General features: G+C 41.3%; 1 protein-coding gene across 5 annotated transcripts in view; it reads left to right on the top strand.

Annotated features, from left to right (window-relative positions):
- Nucleotides 1–23320, top strand: part of KDM2B (lysine demethylase 2B) — a 3837686-nt gene that overhangs the window by 386785 nt on the left and 3427581 nt on the right. For all 5 annotated transcript variants that reach the window (XM_044068658.1, XM_044068655.1, XM_044068654.1 and 2 more), the window contains one exon: nucleotides 1055–1133. In XM_044068658.1, coding sequence (XP_043924593.1) covers nucleotides 1055–1133 — 79 coding nt within the window. The remainder of the gene's footprint in view (nucleotides 1–1054; nucleotides 1134–23320) is intronic.

Here is a 23320-nt window from a genome sequence, read left to right as displayed (position 1 = left end):
CAAAGCCTTCCCTACTCATAATGATATGAAACTTTGAGTCTGCATTTCACATTGGAAAGTGGGATAGATGGGGTGGAACATAAAACGTGACATGAAGCCAGGAACCAGTTGCCCCAACCATGGACTAGCTCTGACAATTATTTGGGTGAATTGTGTGCAATAGTTAAAGTGCTACTAGATGTATTTTCTGATTAATATGAACTAGTGTGTGGTGCATTTACTATTTTCCCCTTTTCCCTGTAAGGTACTACAAGGCCTCCAAATGTTTTAGGCTACCAAGAATCCAGGTTTGCCTCTTCTCAGTGAAGGCTGTTTTTATTTTGAAGAGTAATGTCTTGCATTGATTTTTAATAAACCAAAATGCCAGTTGCTTAGATAGTTTATAAGCTTATGTGTAATCCAGGTCTGTAGTAGTGAATGTTTTGGTTTCTGGTGTATATGTAAATGAATAGATAAATAGACAGACACAGCTTTAGATAGGTAGACATGCAAATTAATGGGAGGATCCTGCTGCCTTTTTTGTATATTTTCATATATTGTGACTTGTAAAAAGATGGTGTCAGTGTCGGTTTATCAGGCAAAAAAATGTCGGTTTATCAGGCAAAACAGGGTGATGTGATGCAAGGACCTCAAAAGTGATGAAACAGATAAGTTAAGGTGGTAGAAGAAATTGGATAAGTACTTCATGGGGGGGGGGGGGTCATTTTTTTCTTGAAGCCATCTGCAGAACATCTCTGCTGATGCAGAACTTCATAAAAATTCAAATATGAAAAATGTTCACACACCTGGCTTGCCTGTTTGGTTTTCAAAAAATAAATAACTTCCATGAATTGTAAATGGTGTTACAGTCTATTGTTTTCACTTAAATAAAGTTCTGTCATACATGGTTTATTTTCTCATATTTTGGTGGTGGTGATGACATAATTTTGAAAATGGAAGGAGAGTAAAACCTTATTTATGATCAGTGAAGGGTTCCTGGTTGGTTTTATTTTGAAAGTGCTTACATATATATGTTAATGGATTATCTTCATTTTTTCTTTGTCTTGTACTGCAGATTTTACATACGAATATGTGCAAAAGGAGGCCCTGAAAGTTCCCCTGGTCTTCAGAAAGAAAGATGGATTAGGAATCAAGTGAGTTAAATTAAAATGAAATCTGAGTAACTGAAGAGATGTTTAGTGCATTTAATGGAATGCAAATCACTTTATTTTGTTTGGGAATTAAACAAGTGCTAACATTGAAAGTTCATTGACCCCATTTTTTTCTTCCCAGTATAAACTTTTCACCCACCTGAGGACCATCTCTAGCTCATATGCCCTGTTGACACATTTGCCACTACTTCTGCTTCCCAATGCTTGTAGTCACTGAGTAAGTAGAATCTGGGATCACCGTCCCCATTCTGCCTCTTGTAAACTCTAAACCCCCACCTGATGGTTTTGGCTCAGGCACTGCTCATTGGACCCTGTCACTATACCTTTGTAATGTGAACATGCTTCCAGGAGCCTGACAGGAGCGCAAGAACTGCTTGGCAGGCCACATCACATCCTGCAGGCCCATAAGCTGCTTTTCCATTCTTGTCGTGAATCAGGATGCCTCTTAACCCCCCAAGATGGGCCAGTCAGCAAAAACTACTCACTGCCTCCTTCCTCAGGTAAATCTTCCAATGCCTGGGTTGCTAGCTGATCCTAGGACACTTTGATCATGGTCGTGGCTTTATCCCACTACCTCACAGAGATGGCTGGCTGGTATAAACTTTTAAGGTACACAGGTACTGTTGAACTAGTAGCCATTGTCATCAAGTTCAGGTATCAGCTGTTTTGGAAATGCAGAAAATATATCCTAATGTACTACACTCAAGTTACCTTCTAAGTCTGTTAATTTGCATTGCTACTGTTGCTTTTTAGAGGTTTCATACTGTCTCTTTTTTTGTGCTTGTATGATCTTAGCAAGTCAGTATTTTTTACCTATTTCTCCACTCCGTTTGTTATTTCTGCATTGGTGCTTGTCTATTTGGGGTATCAGCTGGCATCCATACCAGTTCTCTTCTGCAAATCCATTGTCTAACCAGTCAGTGTATTCTTCATTCTGATGTAGATGTGCTGCATCATTCACCTGTTGTGGAGGCATTTGTGATAGCAAGCAGACTGTACCTCTCACCTTCTTAGTGCAAGATATCTGGACAAAGACTAAAATAGTAGGGGGACAAAGGCCCAAAAATAAAGACAGATTTTAAGTATTATTCTTTCAAACAGAAAGTTGTTAGAATATCAGAATGTATGTTATCATTCATTTTTGAAGGGTGTCAAGCCTAAATTCCAATGTATGCCTTTGTTTAGTGACTGCAATCCTCAGTGATTCGCCAGAAAACCAAAACTTTTATGAGAGGAACAGACCAAAAATATGAGGCAACAGACTGGGTAGTTGAGAGGTGTGAAGCAGGCCAAATCCATTTTGCCACTCCTAATTTATATTAAACAGCATCATATCGTTTGTGAAACATCTTTTTTATAGACCAGTTTTACTGTTGAATACTTAAAACTGTGTTAAAGTTAAGAATATTTTTATAACTGCTTATCATTGCTTTCATGTAGGAGACATTTTCTCATGTTCTGCCTCCTTTTTTATTAGTCTGAAGCACATAGATAAGTGGTGTTTTCAGATGCTTCCTCTCAGTCTCCACCCTCCCAAACATTCATGCTAGAACTGAGTGCAAATTTTTCTTAAAAGCTGCATAGCAGCTGGTAGGAAGGATTGAAGACAGATGAGTGTTCTTTAAGTGTGATTATATGAGCCATTGATGAGGGGATGCAGTGGGATCTGCAGGGGTTTCTTCTTTTCATTTTTTTTTGTTGGCTCTCTTCTGCTGATATTACCTCCTACCCCATCTTCCATGAGCTCTTAATTTCTGTAGTTCCCACGCAGCTGGAGCAGTACAACTTTGTACCCCTTGCAGTGTGCACCCCCTCCAAAAGATTAAGACTTGTGAATAACAGGGTTTATGCAACTGTTTCCCATTTGTGCAATGTGTGTGTATGTGTGTGTGTGTGTGTGTGTGTGTGTGTGTGTGTATATATATATATATATATATATATATATATATATATATATATATATATAAAATTATGAGATACACATATAAATGTGTATTATATATATATTATGTATACATAACTTGTATTTGTATGTGTGTGTGTGTGTGTATATATATATATATATATATATATATATATACATATATACATATATATACATATACACACACACGCACACACACACACACACACACGCACACACACACACGTAGATGTATATAAAATGGTTGGTTCCTACTTGCATTTCAGAGCTGTGTTTGCTATATCCATGGTCTGCTCTTTAGAGTGAATAAAGAGCTTCTAATCCCATTCTCAAAAATAGGTGAGCTGACATCTGGCTACTATAATCTGTTCCTCTGGCCAGCCCTCTGGCACTTAGGATGCTTGTTGAATTTGTGCTGCAAGTGTCAGAGAAAATCTGTATGCCTGTGGTATTGGACTACCTTCATTATTCCAGCTGAGTTTCTTTCAGTGCTGTTCCTTTCATCTGTATGTACTAGATCATTTGTGTGCTGTAACTGACTTGTTGGTGCTTCTCACAACTGTTTGCAGACATACTGCAGTGCTCCTATCCTAATGGCTGCTTATACAGTATCTTATTTTCTGTTGTCACCCAAGAGGCATTAAAAGAGCAGGACTTGACAACAAATACTGTTTCCTGAACAGCATACTTTACTTAGTCTTTTTCCTGAACTTTGTATGTATGTCAAGTATTTGATATAGCACTATGCCAGCAGGCCATCAATGCTTTTCCCTTTTAGCTATTTACATGGAACAGAATCCATTGCATCTTTGGGGTGTATGTCCCTGTAAAGAAGAGAATTAAGGTAAAACACAAAATTTGCAGTTTAGGTCTGTTGTATATTTCAGCAGTAACCGACGACATGGTGTGGTATATTGAAGATATACCCACGGTTGGTGTGATTTAATCACGAGGGTGAAGCCCGAGTGATTAAATAAAGCCAACTGTGAGTAAATTTCAATATACCACAACCACAGAGTCGGTTATTGCTATTATACAATGACATTATTTAAGAAAAAAAAAAAAACTTACTTTTCTTAAATAATGTCTTTGTATAACGGCACGTTACTGTTCTTCTGCTGGTTGTGGTATACTACTTCCTTGTTTTAATGTACTGAGCATGCGTATGGGACTTGCATCCCACGCATACCCAGTACATCAATGCTTTGAAATGGAAGCAACGGAGAAAAGAAATTCTCCATTGCTCCATTTTTTTTTTCTTTATTTATCTGCGGTGGTGGTGCTGCTGTAGTGTTGTCGCCTCACAGTAAGATGTTGTCCTGTTCGATTCTCAGCTAGAGCGTCTTCTGTGTGGAGACGTGTGAATGGGTGTACCTTCGTTGAAGGTTGTGCGTCAGGGCCGGCAACTCGGCACTTAAAAATCTACTGCCAATCATTAGTGGACCGGAGTTCCGCTGTGGCGACCCCTAACCGGGAAAAGCCAAAAGACACAACATTTGTTAAAAAAAAAAAAAAAAATGTTTTTAGCACTTTATACCAACGGAAAAAAGTCTGGGCGACCGGACCTTTTTCCGTTGGTATATTGTGGGATTTACAGTGGGCATGCTGGCCAATCAGCGTGCACTTTTTGGAATATTAATGGGGGGGGGGCATTGTATAATTAATGTTTAACCAACATGCTGCCTTACTGGCATTTGGGTGTCAATGCCCGGCTACCCTCCTCTTGCTGTCTACTAAAGGTCAGACTCTGTACCATTGTGTCTCTGTGGGTATGATGGACCAATCACCTAGCAGAGCAGGGACTGCCTTACACACCCATAGACAGCAAGCAGTTATTCAGTTTTCTAGTACCATGGCAAGAGAAAGATCTCTTGACAACTGTTCTTTACTCTGGATCTTTTCAGTTGCTGAGTTCAAATATAAAACCCTTTGGGTTTTTTTCCTCCTCCTGCTTTTTCTGTTGGTGCTTGAATAGTGTATTCTGCTGTGTTGACCAATTTAAAATGTTATAAATATGCTTGTTTTTTTCACTTTGCCTGCAGAGTATAAAACTTAATATGGTTTCAAAAGAAAAAAAAAACAAGAACCACAAGTAGTGAAGGTAGAGGCCTAGGAACCACACAAACCAAAATCCAAACCACAAATCCAATTTTTGACAGCAAAAACAGACGAAATGTAGTCAAGCGCTTTCGTCTTTAGCAAAGACTTTTTCAGAACTGCTTGACATGGTTATCTCCAACCTTAAATAATCCTAATACATCATGCTCCTGCTCCAATCCCTCATAACTTACACTTTACTTCAACACTCTTTCCCTTCCTTCTCTCAAATCCCAGGTAACAAATTCTTGCTTGCGTCTATAATACAACTTCTTACTAGAAAAAAAAAAAAAATTTATTAACTTTGATTGAAATACTTTTGATCAGTCTGTTTTACCTCTGTAATATTCATTCATTCTATGTGTGTATATTAATCTTAGTTTGTTTACCTCTGTAATCTTCATGTAATCTATGTTTGTATATTAACCTTTGTGTAATCTGTATGAGGAGCTTTTCTCCCCAGGACTCCATTGAAAACGGGTTCTTCAGGCACAATGGACTATCCTGGTTAAACAACTTCAAATAAATAAATAAATAAATGTGATCAACATGTGATCAAACATTCACATGACTCAACTTTAGTTTAGTAAACGCATTGATTATAAAACTTCAAAAAGAATTGTTGTGAATATCAATTTTAATTGCATGAAAAATTAACAAGTATAACAATAAAAATTAAAAATAATGTTGAGAACAAAAATGGTAAAAAAAATCAGTGTTACAGCGACACATGTATGAGGAAGATGACATAATCAGCCTTCAAAGACTTTTTGCTTTAATATAGGTGTAATAGAACAACATTCATTCAAACTGTGTGGGGGGGGGGGGTAAAGGCATACGAACTCTTTCTTGAGAAGATGTTCATCAGTGTAAAAAACTGTTGGATCTGGTTCCAAGAAATCAATCACCACAAAATTAAAAAGTTGACCAGGATAGGCAGAAATATGTCTGCACAATGCGTTAATTGTCTTTCATTTCTTGATTTCGTTGAGATGTTCATATATTCTCTCTTTCAAAGCCCGGCCAGTCTTGCCAGTGTAAAACGCTTTACACTGTTGGCAAAGTGCACAATAAACTACTCCCCTGGACGAAGAATTAAAATATTTTTTCACCTCAAATTTCTTGTCTTTGATGAAAAAAGACTCATAATAGACTATATGTTAACAGTAGTTACAGTGGTTTCATTATACATACCTTTTGGTCTATTGGTACTAAATTTGCCTGAATTCCTTTCCAGTAAACTTTTAAAACATTTGTCTTTCCTAAATGCTGTCTTAGGTTTGGAACTAAACAGTACATTATCATCGTTGATGGAAGTAACAATAGGCCAAAATTGATTAACCACATCAACAATGTGGTAAGTGTTTAAAGAAAAAGTAACAATCAAGGCTCATTCGTACGACCTATCCGAATTATGATCACCAGAGGTCAATGGCCCTACTGAAGATAATGAATGACAGGAGTTATCAAAGATTGGTAGCAGGGAACGGTACAGACCCTTACTCGTTTTGTCACATACTTCATCTTTGGTAGATACCAAGAGGTCTGGTGGATAACCTCTGTCGATAAACATATCCAAATGTTTTTCAATCCCCACCAAAAATACTGCATCATCAGATATCATCCAAGCGAGTCAGACTAGTTGTCCCTTGACAACTGCTCTTTTTTGAAATTTGGGATGAAACTGTCATAGTGAATGTAAGAATTGGAAAAAGTTTCCTTATGAAAAATGTTGGAGCTAAAGCAAACCTTTGAATAATCTTTTGAAGCTAGGACATCAAGAAATGCCATCTTGTCCTTGTCGAAGTTGTGGGTAAATTTAAGAAAGGGGGTGCTATTGTTGATGTACATTAAAAAATCATTCAATTTCTTCAAAGAATCTGTCTAAATGATAAATATGTCATCCAGGTACCTAATATTAAATGACCAACTGTCAGCAAATGTAATATAGGTTGGCAAAGCTTGGGGCACATGAGGGACTCATTGCCATTCCATTCATTTGTTTGAATTGTTGTCCTTCAAAATACAAAAGTTGTTGCTCAGGACTAATTCAATGAGCGTGATAGCCGTGTTGGTGTCATCGTTGTTCAATAGCCCTATGTCAAAGAGCATACTTTCCACCCAGTCAAGTCCCTCCGTGTGTGGAATGACTGAATAAAGATCTTGTACATCTATTGTGACAAGTATACAGTCAGGTACGAATTGTAAAATTGCTAATATGGATATAAAATTCCATGAAGCTTTACAGATATGGGTAATGCAACTGGTTGATGGCTGAAGTCAATTATCCACATATTTAGCTATGTAAAATGTTTTGCTTTTGCCTGCATCAACAATCGGTCTCAGTGGTGGGTTTCGGATGTCTTTATGAATTTTCGGTATACTGAATATGCCTGCTACCACCGGGTGTTCAGTGGATAGGTATTCAGAGGCACTCTTGTCAATTTGTCCCTGCCTGACCATGTCGTATAAACAACCGTCAATTTTAGAATAAGCAATATTAAGTTCAATTTTTGATACCTGTGTGTACCTGTTAGTAAAAAGGAGCTTGTACATCTTATTGTTATAATCCTCGACATCCATGATAACAATGCCCCCTCCTTTATCGGGTTTCATTATTCTGATTGTTTTGTTGTTACAAAGATCATTAAAAAGTTTTGCTTCATTCTCTGAAAGGTTAACTTTATTATTTACATTAGAGTTTTGGGGTCTTAAACAAAGTTTTCGAATATCCCTTTCACAAAGTTTTTTGAACAATACTAGCCCATTATTCAAGGGTGGGTTGAAAGAACTGGATTTCTTGAGATGTGCATTCAAGTCAGCCCTAGTGTTAGTGCCTGCTGACTTAAACCAAAGGGCTAAATTTAATTTACGAGTAAATAATTTTAAATCTATGAGTGTTTCAGCTAGATTGAATTTTCTGGCTGGTACAAAACTCAAACCCTTACTCAGAACATCAGCATGCTCTGTTGAGATGTTGACATTGGAAAAATTATATACTGTAAAATCTTTAGTAGAATGTTGGATGCAACTAGGTCATATGTCATCTTCCACTGTACTGCTATTTATATCCCTTACTACCAAAAACCATGATTCACTAGCAGCTAGTTCAGTGTTAGTTGATTCTGTATTTTGATGACTGATGTTCCCCTTAGTCTCACTAAAAGGCCCGAAACAATTCAAAAATAGATTTCCATCATTTGATTCATTGAACTGTGAATTATCATCTAAGGTAGGTGAATAACTAAATGGTATGGGTACACCATTAGGATCCCCTCCATCTGTGTTGTTGTGGGGGGTAGAAAAGGAAGAAGAGACAATAGGTTGATTATAAAGAGACACAGTTCCAGCCCCTTCAATACTGTCTCTTCTGTCATTAAAAGTACAAGAATTATCAAACCTATCTAAAATGTTGTGTGTAGTAATATTTTCTAACCCCTTTAATACACTGTCCCCAGCGTCAGTTATAACAGCATACATAGTACAGTTGTTTTCATGATTTGGGGTGCATTTAATAATGGGGCAGTTAATGTCAGTTCCAGAATTCTCTGACTCACCAGGATGACTGAAGGTCACTTTGCCAACAGTGTAAAGCATTTTACATTGGCAAGACTGGTCTGGCTTTGAAAGAGAGAATATATGAACATCTCAACTAAATCAAGAAAGGGAAGACAATTAAACGCACTGTACAGACATATTTCTGCCTATCCTGGTCATCTTTTTAAATTTGTGGTGATTGATTTCTTGGAACCAGATCCAAGGAGCTTTTACACTGACGAACATCTTCTCAAGAGGGAGCTCATATGGATTCTTGTGTGCGATGCCTTTACCCCCCCCCCCCCCCAGTTTGAATGAATGTTGTTCTATTACACCTATATTAAAGCTAAAAAGTCTTGAGCATGTTCCTCATACATTTGTCGCTGTAAGACTGATTTGTTTTACAATTTTTGTTCTCAACATTATTTTTATTTTTTATTGTTATACTTGTGTTCATTTTTCATGCAATTTAAATTGATCTTCACAACAATTCTTGTTGAAGTTTTATAATCAATGCATTTACTAAAGTTGTCATGTGAATGTTCGATCACATGTTGATTACACGATGTATTAGGATTATTTAAGGTTGGAGATAACCATGTCAAGCAGTTCTGAGGAAGTCTTTGTTAAAGACGAAAGCGGTTGACTGCATTTGGACTGTTTGCTGTCTATAAATTGGATTTGTGGTTTGGACTTTGGTTTGTGTGGATGCTCTTCGTGTTTCACTGTTGCAGTCATTACATTTGGGTTATCTGCCTGCAGGCAGCCCTCAGCCGGCCTGAATATCAAAGTCTTGGATCCCTGCGTCAGATGCTGTCTCTTCTTCCATGACGTCAGGTCGTCAGGGGTATAAAGCATGCAGCCGATGCCATTACATCAGTCTTTCTTGCCGCACGGTGCCAGAAGCAGAAGCAGTTTGCAAGTGCCGGTCGGCAGACTCCTGAAATTTTCGTTTTAGAGTTTCAGAACCGAAGTCTTCAAAAAAGCTAAGTACCCTGTTGGGGATCCTTTTTCTTGCTTTAAACCGATGTCAGTAAAAGTTAACAATTGTATTACCTGTGGAAAGCAAATACCTCATAAAGATTTTAATTCGTACTACATTCCTTGCTTAGACCCAGACCACGATGACCCTCGCTGTTGGTTTTGTGCCTTATTCAATCCTTGAACAATTTGTCGTTGGTTCATTTTTGCATCAAACTATTTCGTTACTTGGTTTAATTATCCAGAAACTGCTACGGTAAGCCATCCGACTACCGACATTCTGAAAAAAACGTAAAGACAGAGACAGACCACATGGGTCTAAAGCTGCCGACGATGCTTCCGTTAAGCTAGTCTCCAGTTCGCCGGTACTCGGGTGCTCTCGCAGCCCCTGATACCCGCTACTTCAGATTCGCAGGCCTCTACCGAGACCCATTCGGAGTCCGGTATGCCGCGAGATGCTTCTTCGACCATGGAAACCTTGTCAATAATACCTTTAAAAGTTGCAAAAGAAATACATTGATATGTATCAGATGCACTCAGTAAATCATTCATTTGTTGTAAATACAACTCAGTATCAAGCAACACAATTCCACCACCTTTATCGGCCTGCTTGATTTCAGTGGAATTCATATTAACTAGTTCGTGTAAGGCCTTATTTTCATTGCTTGATAAATTACAAAATTGAGTATTAATACTTTTAGAAAAAAGAGATCTAAAATCTCGTTCACAAACATTAATAAAAGTTTGTATAACTCTGTATTATTATTGACAAGGTTTCTTTTTTAATTTTTGATTTACTTATGACAGATATGATAGATGAGGATTTATTTAAATTTTTTAACACTCAGAATCCCATTATTCCCAGAATTTATGGCCTTCCGAAGATACATAAACATGCCACCATACCACCAATGAGACCTATTGTCTCTGGTGCTGGATGGTGTATAGAAGCACTATCCATTTATGTAGAAGGCAATTTACATACATTACTTAATGACTGCTACACCATTCTCAGGGAAAAAGCTTTCTTGAAAGACTACATAATAGATTAGAGACTATTGATTGTGAGTATATGTTGGTTACTATGGACATCGAAGCATTATTTACATCTGTATCCAACGATTGAAGAGTTGAGATGATTAGAGAGTTTCTCAATATCAATCACTCTTTTGATAATAATAAGATTGAACTTATATGTGCCCTATTAGATATTATCTTAGAGAACAATGTTTTTGTGTTTAATAATGAGTTCTTCCTTCAGAAGGTTGGTGTGGCTATGGGCACAGCTTGTACCAATAGCTACACCAACCTAGCTTTAGTTTGCTGGGAACAGTCACATCTCCTGACAGGGATAAACCCTTTTTTTGAACACATTCTCTGGTATGTCCGATTTGTGGACGACGTTTTCCTTCTGTGGAAGGGAAACAATCAAGAATTGGATGAATGTGTCAAATACATTCACACTGCTACTAGGTTTTTGAAATTTACTTATCAATGTTCATACAGTGAAATTAATTTTTTAGATGTATTAGTTAAAAAATCAACTGCGGTGGTGGTGGTGGTGCTGCGGTAGCGTTGTCGCCTCACAGTTAGACGTTGCACGTTCGATTCTCAGAGCATCTTCTGTGTGTCGACATGCGTGATTGGGCGTTCCTTCGTTGAAGGTTTTGCGTTAGGCCTGGCAAGACAGCATGTAAAAATCTACTGCCAATCATTAGCGGACCAGAGTTCCGCTGTGGTGACCTCTAACCGGGAAAAGCCGAAAGACAGTTATTAGTTAAAAAAATCAGAACAACAGAATTTGAATAGTAGTATTTACAGAAAGCCCACAAGGAAAAATGCTCTGTTGCACAGGTCCAGCATGCATCCTAGACACATTTCTAAGAACGTTGTCAAAGGACAGGTTTATAGGATTTTGAGACTACACAGCGACGACTGAGCAGCACAGCTAGCTCTGGAAGTAGCTAAACAAAAATTTTTAGATAGAGGATATAGTGCACAAGACATTGACAGTGCCATTACTGAAGCCTAGAGGCAACGCAGTGGCAGATGCAAACCATATCTCAGTGAAGGTCAATCTTTGGATTCACGGCAGAGACTGGAGTGCAACACCAATGGTTTTAGGACTATAATGCAATATTCCAGTGATATTAATGAATATACCAACATGATTAAAAAACATTGGAGTATTTTAGAAGAAACACCTGGGTTGACAGACAAAATTGGAAAATCCCCCTCTTTTACGTTTAGGAATAACATCTCACTGAAACAGCATCTTGCAATAAAAAGAGATCACAGCGTACTGGTAAAAATTATCGCTTTGGCACATTTTCTTTCAAGCATTGCATAGCCTGCCAACACATTCATGTTAGTACCAGTTTTACCCATCCATCTTTAGGCATTAACATTAAGAGCAAATGCTCTGCCAACTGTGAGCTTTTGGTGCAGTTTTTATTCTATATTGTTACAAAAGGCTTTGCTAATTGCAACACCACTGGGGTGGTATATATTGCCGTATCTTGGATGTGCAATTCTTTTTATGTTGGCAAGACCGAAAAGAGATTGAGGCAGAGAATGTATGAGCATGGTTTTGACATTAGAAAAAGAAAGGATAACAATGCTTTATATAAACATTAGGAAAATTGTGATAAAGCTGAATTCCAGTTTTTTGTAATTGAAGTTGTCCCCTTAGATCCTAGGGGAGGTCCATGGGAGACCCATCTGGAATAGAGGGAATTATACTGGCAAATTGTTTTGGAAGCCAGTAAACCCCCCCCCCCCCCCGGTCTTAGTGAAATGTTCTCCATAAAACCTGTTCTGAAATTAAGGTCTGCCAAATTATAATACTTGTTTATGGTTTAACTTTTAACATATTTTAAAACCTATACACTTTTTTATTTTTCTATATTTAAATATTTTTTAAATATTTATTAATTTTATGTCATCTTTGAGGGTCATGAATCTATTTTCAGAAAATTAATTCATTTTATTTGTAATGTGCAATTATTCCACCAGATGGTGCCAGTACTCTATTGTTTATTGTATTTTATTATTGTTTTTCATTCTGCAATTTTCTTCTTTTATATATTTTAAGGAATTTTAGCATTTCACTTCAATTTTATGTTTTAATACATAGGTATATATACAAATGTCTCTCTGTGTGTGTATGTATGTATATATTTATATATATATATATATATATATATATATATATATATATCACACACACACACACACACACACACACACACACACACACACACACACACATATTTTTTGTGCATTTTAAATTGTTTTTAAATTCAACTTATGTCTTTAAGGATTGATTGTTTCACATCAATTTAATGCAAGTTGTTTTTTCATTGGTCTATTCAAACTGGTTAGGTTATTTATGTAGGTGTTTAGTGAGGTCAAGTTTATCTGATGAAGTTGTGTTTTGACTAAAACCTATGAGGAACTGTTTATACAGCGTTAGTTGCTGTGTTTTTTTGTTTGTTACATGTTTGGATTAAAGTAAGTTTTGTCCTTTAGCAGGGTTCGCTGTGCCTAATTTTGGTTTATTAGATAACCCAAATGTAATGACTGCAACAGTGAATACACTCGAACATCTACATTTATGGTAAGTGTACACAACTGTACTTTCCTGGGCCTCTACCTTCACTAATTGTGGTACTTAATATGGTGTATTTTAAGCTAATTAATGGTTTCTGGTGAATCTTTAACTCTTCAAATGTGTTTTATGGCCATTTGTGAATGTTTTACTGAGTTTGTCTACCAAGGCCATTTTCGTGCAGTTCCTCTCATTATCTCAGGCTTCCAGACCTGTGAGCTAATTACTCTTATTGTTTCTGTTGATTGAAAGCTTCATTTGGAAGTTTTGACAGGAAAACTAGCTGATACTGCCAGTTTCTTCTTTTGTATTATTATTATTTTTATTATTATCAGTTATTATTATCATTGTTATTTTATTATTATTTGAGGTGATTGAGTAGGATTACAGCATTTTAAAAGATAATTTCATTTAAATCACAATTTTGGTACCAATTGTATATGTTAAGTTCTGACAATATTTTTTTATAAGTTTATGCTTTATTTCTTATCTAAATCTGTTTTATGCTGTTTCTAGTTAGTTTGGCTGAAAGTACCATTTTTTTAAATACAAAAGTTGGGGTTCTTTTTTCTTATATTTTGTGCCTTGAACTAACTGTGTTACTGAAATTACTGTAATTTTATTCAGTGCAGTGTTCAGAACAGTGTCCGTGCAGAATAGGAGGATCTGATGTTGTCCTTTTCATTCATTCTTCAAAAGGTGGGTATCAGATCTGACCTTTGATCCGACTCTGCCACATACACTAGACTCTCGGATTCAATTCACAAGCTTCTTCTACCAATAATATCCCAGTCAGCTATCGATACCTCAGATCTCATTTGCTGCCATAACGCACAGACACAGATCCTCCTCCGAGAGCTTTTCTGGGTATTGGTGTCTTTTTGTGAGTAGTTACTACTTGTAAAACTTTTCATCTGCCTGGTACTTGTCATTCTTAACCAATTATGTGAGAGTGTTCAATCTCGCCTTTGTTCTTACACATGGGTTCGGAGCCGATCCTCGGCTCCGTGTCGGCCGCCTGCAAGCTCTGCATCGAGAAGAAGCTCGAGATCACCTAATACCCACAATCCCCCTCTGCCTTTACCTCAGATCTAGTTTGCCGCTGCAGCGTTCGCATCACTGGGTCGAGCTCGAGCACCTCAGATAAGATTTAGAATTTTATTCTTGTATTTTCTCTGGTACTTTAGTGTTATAAGCTGTTTAATAATAGTTTGTGTGAGTGTGGTAAGGTATAAGGGAATCTCGGTTCCGTTAAAGTTATAAAACTTAGTCAGAGTTCTCTTCGGGGCCTACCACCCCTTATTGGATTTGACACCGGATTGACTTCACTACTGGATTTGACAATTTTACGGACTTGACTCTTTTCTGGATTTGACTATCTTTCTACTTACTTTGACATGTCTGAAAAGGCCAAATCAGGGTTCAAGCGTTGCCAATGTGGGCAAAAAATGTCAGTAACTGACAACCATAGTTCCTGTGTCTACTGTCTTGGCCCTCTCCATCTGCAAGAAGCTCTATTTGTCATTCTTTCAGTGGGAGGGTCATGACAGATAGGCGCAGGAAACTAATGGACAGGGGTTTATTAAAACCTTCCTTTCAGGAGGCTCTGGATGCTTCTGACCAGGCATCCAAGTCCTCGAAGGAATCAAAGACGTCGGAGCCCAAGTCATCGGCTCCGAGCTCTTCGACTAAAGTTAGATCACCGGTTCCACAGACTTCGGGGCCGAGTGTTCAACTGTTGTCAGTTTCCGAGCCTCGAATCTTGGAACCGGTGATGGAGCTCCCTCCCTCGACACTATTGAGGTCGACTCCGTCTTCGGTTCCTTCGACCCGTTCTTCTAAGCTCTCCGATATCGATGTGGACCGTGTGGTGCAGAAGTTATTGGAACATTCGGCCCTATCCAAGCTTATTTCGGTTTCCACCCAGTTGGTGTCGAAACTTGAAGGCCTCCCATTATCTCCATCCCTTCCTCCTCCGAGACCTGTCCAGTCTTTGGAGCCGGAAGAGGTTGATCTACTGATTGTGGAGCCCTCGGGGCCAGAACCGTCCTTTTCTCGGTCTGCTCCTTTCACCTCGACTCCGTCGGATCCGGTACCGGAGTCTCGGAGCCGACGATCTGTCCTTGGTTCCGGGGCCGAGAGTCGAACCGACGTTTTGGTTCCGACTCTTCCCCTCGGGGCCTCGGCGGATCGATTCGGCTCCGTCCTCGGGTCGATGCCTTGATGCCTGTCTCGGGATTCTTCCCATTTCTTGAACCGGAGATTCCTCGACTCGGGATCCGGGGCCTTCGATCTCATGAGGAAGGTGTTGTCTACCCAGACAACCACATCAGTAAAGCAGCCTCTCCTCCCCATAAAGGACCGTTATCTTCCTCTGCACCAACGGCCACATCCAAGCGTCGAGCACCGGTGTCTCAGCCACCCCTGGAGGTGCCCCTCTTCCTCGGAGGCTTCTTGGATGCTCCTCCCGAAGAGGTCCCTAGGAAAAGATTGTGTAAGAGGAGACACTTAGATTCTCCACAAGAATCTTTAACATCCGATACTGACTTGGATGAGTCAGAAGGGTCCCCAAAGTCACCTTCAGAAGATGTCTCCTTTTCTGACATCTTGGAGATCCTGAAGCAGAGAGGTGATTGGCAGTCCCTCCCCCCTTCTGAGGATGAGTCAGTCTTGCTGAAGGCATTTGGTGCTCGCCCTTCCTCCTCCTGGGTCACTCCGCCCTTCGATGAGTTAATGGAGTTGATTGCTCGAAGGGCGTGGGAGACACCTGACACGGTGGAACCGGTCCCTAGGAAGCCTAATAAGTACATCACTGCACCCCAAGACAAGGCTTACCTCACTAAAGGAGTTCCAGTGGCGCCATGGTGGTGGCAGCGCCACGAAAAGGAGATGTCGGAGTCTTCCTCATCTGTCCATCCGCCTAACAGAGATTCTAGGACTATGGACAGATCACGGGAAGCGCATTTTTAGTTCAGCGGCTTTTTCTATGCGGTCCCTGAACTATTTGACTCATTTTACACGCTTACAGAGGGATCTAGTCAAAGAGTTGGGAGATACCCTCCAGGGTACTACAGATGCTGCGGTCTCAGAGAAAGTTTCCGCACATCTAAATACCCTTACATCCATTGTTAACTCATCCATGAGGCTGATATCATACGCAGCCGAAGGATCGAGTAGGGCAGCGGCTTCAGCGATTGCTCTTCGTAGGCAATCCTGGATGCGCTTATGTTCGTTTGCGGAAGCCTTCAAGTCTTCCTTTACTAACGCCCCATTTGATGGTGCCACACTTTTTGGCCCTAAAGTAAAGGAGACCCTTACCCGGTGTGAACAGGAGGGAAAGACTCTGTCTGCTGTCGGAGTCCATTTTTCCACCCCTTCCAGACCGTACCCCAAAGGGCAACGTGGTGGAAAAATGTGGTTTCGAAAACCCCAAGGATCTTTCCCAGGCACACAGGGTGATCCCCCTCTAGAGGCAGAGGAGGGGGCAGAGGTGGAAGACGCCGCCCTGGTGGCAGAGGGGGTCCGCAAAACCAAGGTGACAGGGATACCCCCCCCCGGTAAACCTTTCCAGCACTCCTGAGAGGAGGCCCGACTGTCCTGCTCTGGAGGCAGTCGGGGGTCGCTTAGCTTTATACCCTCAGATCTGGCAAAACATTACTACAGACAACTGGGTAAAAAGCGTTGTTACCAGAGGTTACAAAATACCATTCCTATCCACCCCCATTCCAAAGAAAAAACTCCCAGATGTACCACCCCATCTGCGAGACCCAGCAGCTATAGAAATTTCAAAGCTGCTAGAAAAAAGAGTTATCCAACCAGTCCCAGCGGACCAAATAGGATTCGGGACTTACTCAAGGTTCTTTTTAGTTCCAAAGAAGACAGGGGACTGGAGGCCGATTCTGGACCTAAGCAACCTCAACACCTTTGTCAGGAAGGAAAAGTTCCGAATGGTCACGCTTCAATCGATCCTTCCATTCCTACAGAAGGACGACTGGATGTGCTCAATAGATCTGAAGGACGCATACTACCACATCAAAATGGCCAGGGCGTCCAGGGATCACTTGCGCTTGCGGCTGGGAGCCAGTCACTACCAGTTTCGGGCCCTGCCCTTTGGTCTGACCTCAGCCCCCAGGGTTTTCACCAAATGCATGGCAGTGGTAGCGTCTCATCTGAGGCCTAGGATTCAGGTGTTTCCGTATCTGGACGACTGGCTCCTGTCTGCCACCACCAGGCGTCAACTGATACAGGCCAGGGATTACACCCTACAACTTTGTATTCACCTCGAATTTCCGTAAATTTGAAAAATCTTTACTACAGCCATCACAGCATATCTTATTCATAGGAGCGGAATTAGATACGCATCATTTGGTTCTAAGGCTTCCTACAGAAAGGATAGTCGCACTTCAAAACAACATTTCTCTCCTTCTGTCGTCCAAAAATCCCGGCAAAGCTGGTTCTGAAGGTCTTGGGTCTCATGGCAGCTTCTCTCATTGCGATACCATTGGGAAGACTGCACATGAGAGTTCTACAATGGCTGCTGTTTGCACAATGGTCATTCCAACAGCTACCTCTGACACACGAAATTCTGATAACAAACACATGCAAATCACACCTAACTTGGTGGCTTCAGACTTGCAACCTTTCCAGCGGAAGACCATTTGTGCTACCCACACCGTCAGCGACGATAACCACGGACGCTTCCCTGATAGGGTGGGGGGGCATCTTTCAGGGACAGACAGTCCAAGGCGAATGGACCAATCTGGAGTACAATCTGCACATCAATGTTCTGGAGTTGAGGGCAGTGTTTTTAGCGTTGCAACACTTTGCTCCCCTTCTTCCTCTAGGGACTATTGCAGTTCAGACAGACAACATGTCCATAGTCTGGTACATAAACAAGCAAGGGGGAGCCAGGTCTTATCAACTATGCAGAGAGGCTATGAGAATTTGGCAATGGGCGGAGTCCACGGGTCGCTTTCTGATCGCAACGCACATCCCGGGGTCATCCAACGTCATAGCCGACAGGCTGAGCAGAGCAATACTGTTGCCTCACGAGTGGTCCCTCAAACAGTCAATTGCGAACATGATATTTCGCAAGTGGGGCCAGCCTTCCTGCGATCTGTTTGCGTCTCCAATGAACGCCAAATGCAGGAGCTACTTTGCCCTATTACCCCCTCCAGGGGAAGTCCCCAGGGACGCTGGTGCACGATTGGCCCCCGGGTCTCCTGTATGCTTTTCCTCCTATTCCCCTGATTGCAAAGTTTCTGCAGAAAGCCAACAACCTTCAGAGGACGATAATCCTCATTGCCCCATTCTGGCCTCGTCAGATTTGGTTCCCCTTTGTATTGCATCACCGCATTCGGGGACCTTGGATGCTGGACCCAGAGCCAGATCTACTGACTCACTCGTCAGGAGTTCCTCACCCATCTCTCGAATCACTCCATCTAGCAGCTTGGCTGCTCCGCTTCCCTTTCTAGCCAGGTCTGATTCCCTTACACCGGCGGTTCAGAATATTTTAGTGGCTTCTCATAAAGCTTCCACTACAAAGACCTACACCAGTAAATGGAAGCAGTTCGTCTTCTGGGCTAATTCACATCAGTTGGACCCTGTTATAGCTCCGTTGAACAAGATCTTGGAGTTTTTGACAGAATTGTTTCATGAAGGAGCTTCTCCTGCTACTTTAAGAGTGCAGTTGGCTGCCATTTCTAACTTTCATGTGGAAGAATGTGATGCGCCTATTATGGCTCACAGACTTTGTAAAGCTTTTTTAAAAGGGTCTTTTCATATCAGACCACCAGTTAGAATTCCTACATCACCGTGGAATTTGAACCTCTTACTTTCTAAATTGATGTTGCCCCCCTTTGAACCAGCCTCAATTTGCCCATTGAAATTTTTATCGTGGAAAACTCTATTCCTGGTGGCCATTACATCCGCTAGGCGAGTGTCTGAGCTTCAAGCTCTTTCTATTAAACACCCTTATTTAATTTTCCACTCTGACAGAGTATCCTTAGCACTAATCCATCCTTTCTCCCCAAAGTTTGTTCTACTAATAATATTAATCAGTCCATTGAATTACCCACCTTCTTCAAAAATCACTCTAATAAATTAGAGTATATGTTGCACAAATTGGATGTCCATAGACAACTCAGATTTTATTTGGATAGAACAAAAGATCACAGGAAATCTGATCAACTGTTTGTAGCCTTTGCTGACAGCAGAAAGGGTGTAGCAGTTACGAAACGAACTCTTTCCAAATGGCTAACTGATTGTATCACATACGTTTATGAGGCTTCTAATCAAACCTTATCGGTCAAACCTAAAGGACATTCTACAAGATCAGTGTCTACATCCTTAGCTCACGCAGCTCGCTTACCATTAGACACGATTTGTGCGGCTGCTACTTGGGCTAAACCACATACATTTATCTCTCATTACAAAGTGGACAGGGTTTCTAGGGATAGGGCAACCTTTGGTTCCACCGTGCTCAAGAACGTTCTCCTGTGAGTTCCTCAGGATCATGGTGCTAGGGACGCTACCCATGTGTAAGAACAAAGGCGAGATTGAACACTCTCACATATAGAAGTTATGTCCTTACCATAACGCGTTCCATGTGGAGTGTTCATCTGCTTTGTTCTTACACTCCACCCTCCCCCTTAGGAAGAACGTTCGATTTGGTGCCTGGTCTGGAGTATTCTCCTTCTGCAGTTGCATTAGTTGTATTGTATGATACACTTGTGTATATATATATATATATATATATATATATATATATATATATATATATGTATATATGTATATAGATGATCCTATCATTAGGTAAAGTTTTGGTATGTGTGTGTGCTCTCTATGGCTGGTTTGCTTGCAAACTAGATCTGAGGTAAAGGCAGAGGGGGATTGTGGGTATTAGGTGATCTCGAGCTTCTTCTCGATGCAGAGCTTGCAGGCGGCCGACACGGAGCCGAGGATCGGCTCCGAACCCATGTGTAAGAACAAAGGCGAGATGAACACTCCACATGGAACGTTATGGTAAGGACATAACTTCTATTTCTACCCTCTAAAGGGTATTTCTTTCTACCATTTTTTGTAGTCAATTAAAGAAAAAAATCTTTCTACTTCTGCCATTAATCCTTTTCTAGGACATTGTTACTTTTTTCATCTGAAATGGCCAAAGTGCACTTTCTGTGGGCATAAGATTCCCGAACTCCAGTGCCCACAGGGAGTGTGTCTACTGTCTTAGAGCATTACACCTTGATACTGATTGCTCCACTTGTGCTGCCTTTAATTCCAGGTCACTTAGTGATAGGTGGAATAAGTTAGTGCTTAAGGAGATGCTACTGCCTTTTTTGTCTTCTTCAGGGGCTCAAACCACTGGTAAACCTGTAAAATTGTTTGCGGAGGATCATAGGAGGTTACTAATCTATTGGCCCTGAGGCCCTTATAAGCCTTGCCAAGAGTTTAGCCCATGTTTAGATAAGTCATCCCCCAAAGCCCCTGTCCAGCAGGGACACAGGTGGAATCCCAGGGGTGTATTTTCCGTTTTCCATCTAGTTATCCAGGTTGCATTTAAAAAGGGATATTGAGGTTCTCTGCTTGATGTGGAGAGGGAGTCTATTCCACAGATGGGGGACTCTCTGGGACACAGATCTGTCTTGCCAACAAGTCATATTGATATCGCAGACCAGGTTGAGGTTGCGTGTACAGGTTACTCTAATGGAGCTTGATTTGCGGATATGCAGCAGTCCCATCAAGGCGGGGTCTGAGATTGCTTTGTATACCAGACAGAGGTCACCTCTGAAGAGTCTGTATGAAACGGAGTAGAGGGACAGGGCTTTTAGCCTATCTGTGTAGGGTAGATGTTTGAGGCCCTGGATTCTCCTGGTGAGGAACCTCTGTGGTCTCTCCAGCTGCTGCATGTGCTTTGCAAGGTACATGCCAAAGGGGGCATTGTACTCAGTAATTGGCTTTCTACGGGGAGATTGCAGGGATGTTATGACCTCTTTGTCCCTGGATGAGATACCCTTACTTAAGAAGTGTGCCATGTAGAAGGCTTTCCGTACAGTGGAAGCAACATGGTGGTCAAAAGTCAGGTTTCTGTCATCCTGCGTGCCCAGATTCCTCACTACTGATTATGTACTTAGGACATTGTTATTAATGTGACAATATATGGGGACATCACTCTCCCCAAAGGGGATGATGATGCGTTTTTTGGCATTCAGCTTGAGGCCATGTTTCTAGCACCAGTCATTTGTTTGGGTGAGACCCTCTTGGAGGATGTCCATGTCACTTAGGGAATTGATGACTGCACACAGCTTGCAGTCATCTGAAAACTTAGTCAGCCATAGCCCACTGGTTTTGGCCTGCACTTCAGAGAAGTATATCTCGAATAAAAGAGGCCCAAGACTGATCCTTGGGGTACACCGCTCGTTACGGGTCTGCTGCATGAGGTGGCTTCCCCAATTTTGATTAAGTGGGTTCTATCAGTGAGCCAGTTTGCTACCCATCTGGTAACATATGGATTGATGCCTAGTTGAGAGAGTTTACCTATTATGCTTGAGTGGGGAATAGTGTCGAAGGCTTTGGCCAGGTCAAGGTAGGCAGTGTGTACCATCTTCCCCTCATCCATTGCTTTGGTGACTGTCTCAAAGAAGTCAACCAGATTTAACAGACATCTCCCCTTGACAAAGCCAAACTTTGTGGGGTCGAGTGTTTGGAGGTTGACAATGTCCATGTTAATGAGGTCCATGGTAATCCGTTCCATGGCCTTGCAGATCAAGCTAGTTTGGCTGATGAGTCTATAATTTCCCAGATCGGTGAATGCTCCACCTTTGTGTAAAGGGATGACAGTGGCTGTCCTCCACTCGGCTGGGACAAAGCTGGTACTCAGGCTTTGGTTGAATAGGGTGACTAATGGTGCTGCAAGTTCATATCTGAGTTCATGTGGGATGCAGCCTGGGATGTTATCGGGTCCCATGGAGCTGTATTTTTTGCCTTTGAGAGGGCAGTGATGACCTGTTCCCTAGAGATAAGGGGTGGGGTTCAGGTACTGGGGATGTCCTGATTTACTGATGGGGGGACAGAGGGGAGAAGTTTTTGCTGAATCTGTCAGCCAGTAGATTGGCTATATCTACAGCAAGAGGAGGAGTCTTGTAAAAGATCCTTCACCTCATCTTCTTCGGGAGCGTGTTCGGATCTGAAGAGAAAGCACTCTGATCCCATGCACTCAGATCCAACTGTTTTCCAAACTAAGTTTCCTTGAACTCGCTCGCCATTGAACCTGTTTCTCCTCGGCTCCATTCCCCTTTTCTCCAGGACCTTAAGGAGAGAATCTTGCCCCCAATCAACCACCATTAAGTCCTCCTGAAGTTTTTCAGAAGCCAATGTGGATAGGATGATGAGGAAGTTCCTCAGAGCTCAGATTCATAGGGGGGTTATCACATCTTTGTCTCCCATTAGATCTGTGAGCCTTCTGTCTACTTCTCATGTAGTGATGCCTCCTTCTTTGGTATGTCCCATGGTTTCAGAGCCCTCGGATCTGAGAGCCCTGATAGTGTCTGTGTCATATCCAAAGAAGACTAGATCTTCAACTCCAATGGTCTCCTTGACTGGTTCTGCTCCAGTCCCTTTGGCTTGGGATGAATCTTGGAGCCCGAGTGTTGGCACCGGATCTGGGGAGCTGGGTTCTACTCTGATGTTAATGGAGCTGTCCTTGCCCCTTGGAGCTTTGGCATTGGAGAGCTCAAGTCTGACTCCCTCCTTGAGGCATGGATCCGGGCAGGATCAAGGCTTGGTTGCCTTAGAGGTTTTAGCTCTTGTCTGCCCAGCCATGGCTTCTCCCAGTCTGTTTGCCTTTGAGGTAGTAGAGAGAGTTTTCGCTCGACTGAGAGATTTGACTACTCTCTCTTCCTTGGATCCCACATCTCTCCCTCCTTCAGGTCCAAGCTCTGATCCTGTCAGGCTTACTCCACAGGGACAGCTGGTACAATCTAGCATCCAGATAGTCCCCGTTGAGGAAGAACTCTTCTC

This window comes from Protopterus annectens, chromosome 4.part0, assembly GCF_019279795.1.
Source record: "Protopterus annectens isolate FY-2018-M chromosome 4.part0, PAN1.0, whole genome shotgun sequence".
In the NCBI taxonomy this organism is placed as follows: Eukaryota; Metazoa; Chordata; order Ceratodontiformes; family Protopteridae; genus Protopterus; species Protopterus annectens.
The sequence above is the reverse complement of the archived record's forward strand: the minus strand, read 5'-3'. Positions and strand labels throughout refer to the sequence as shown.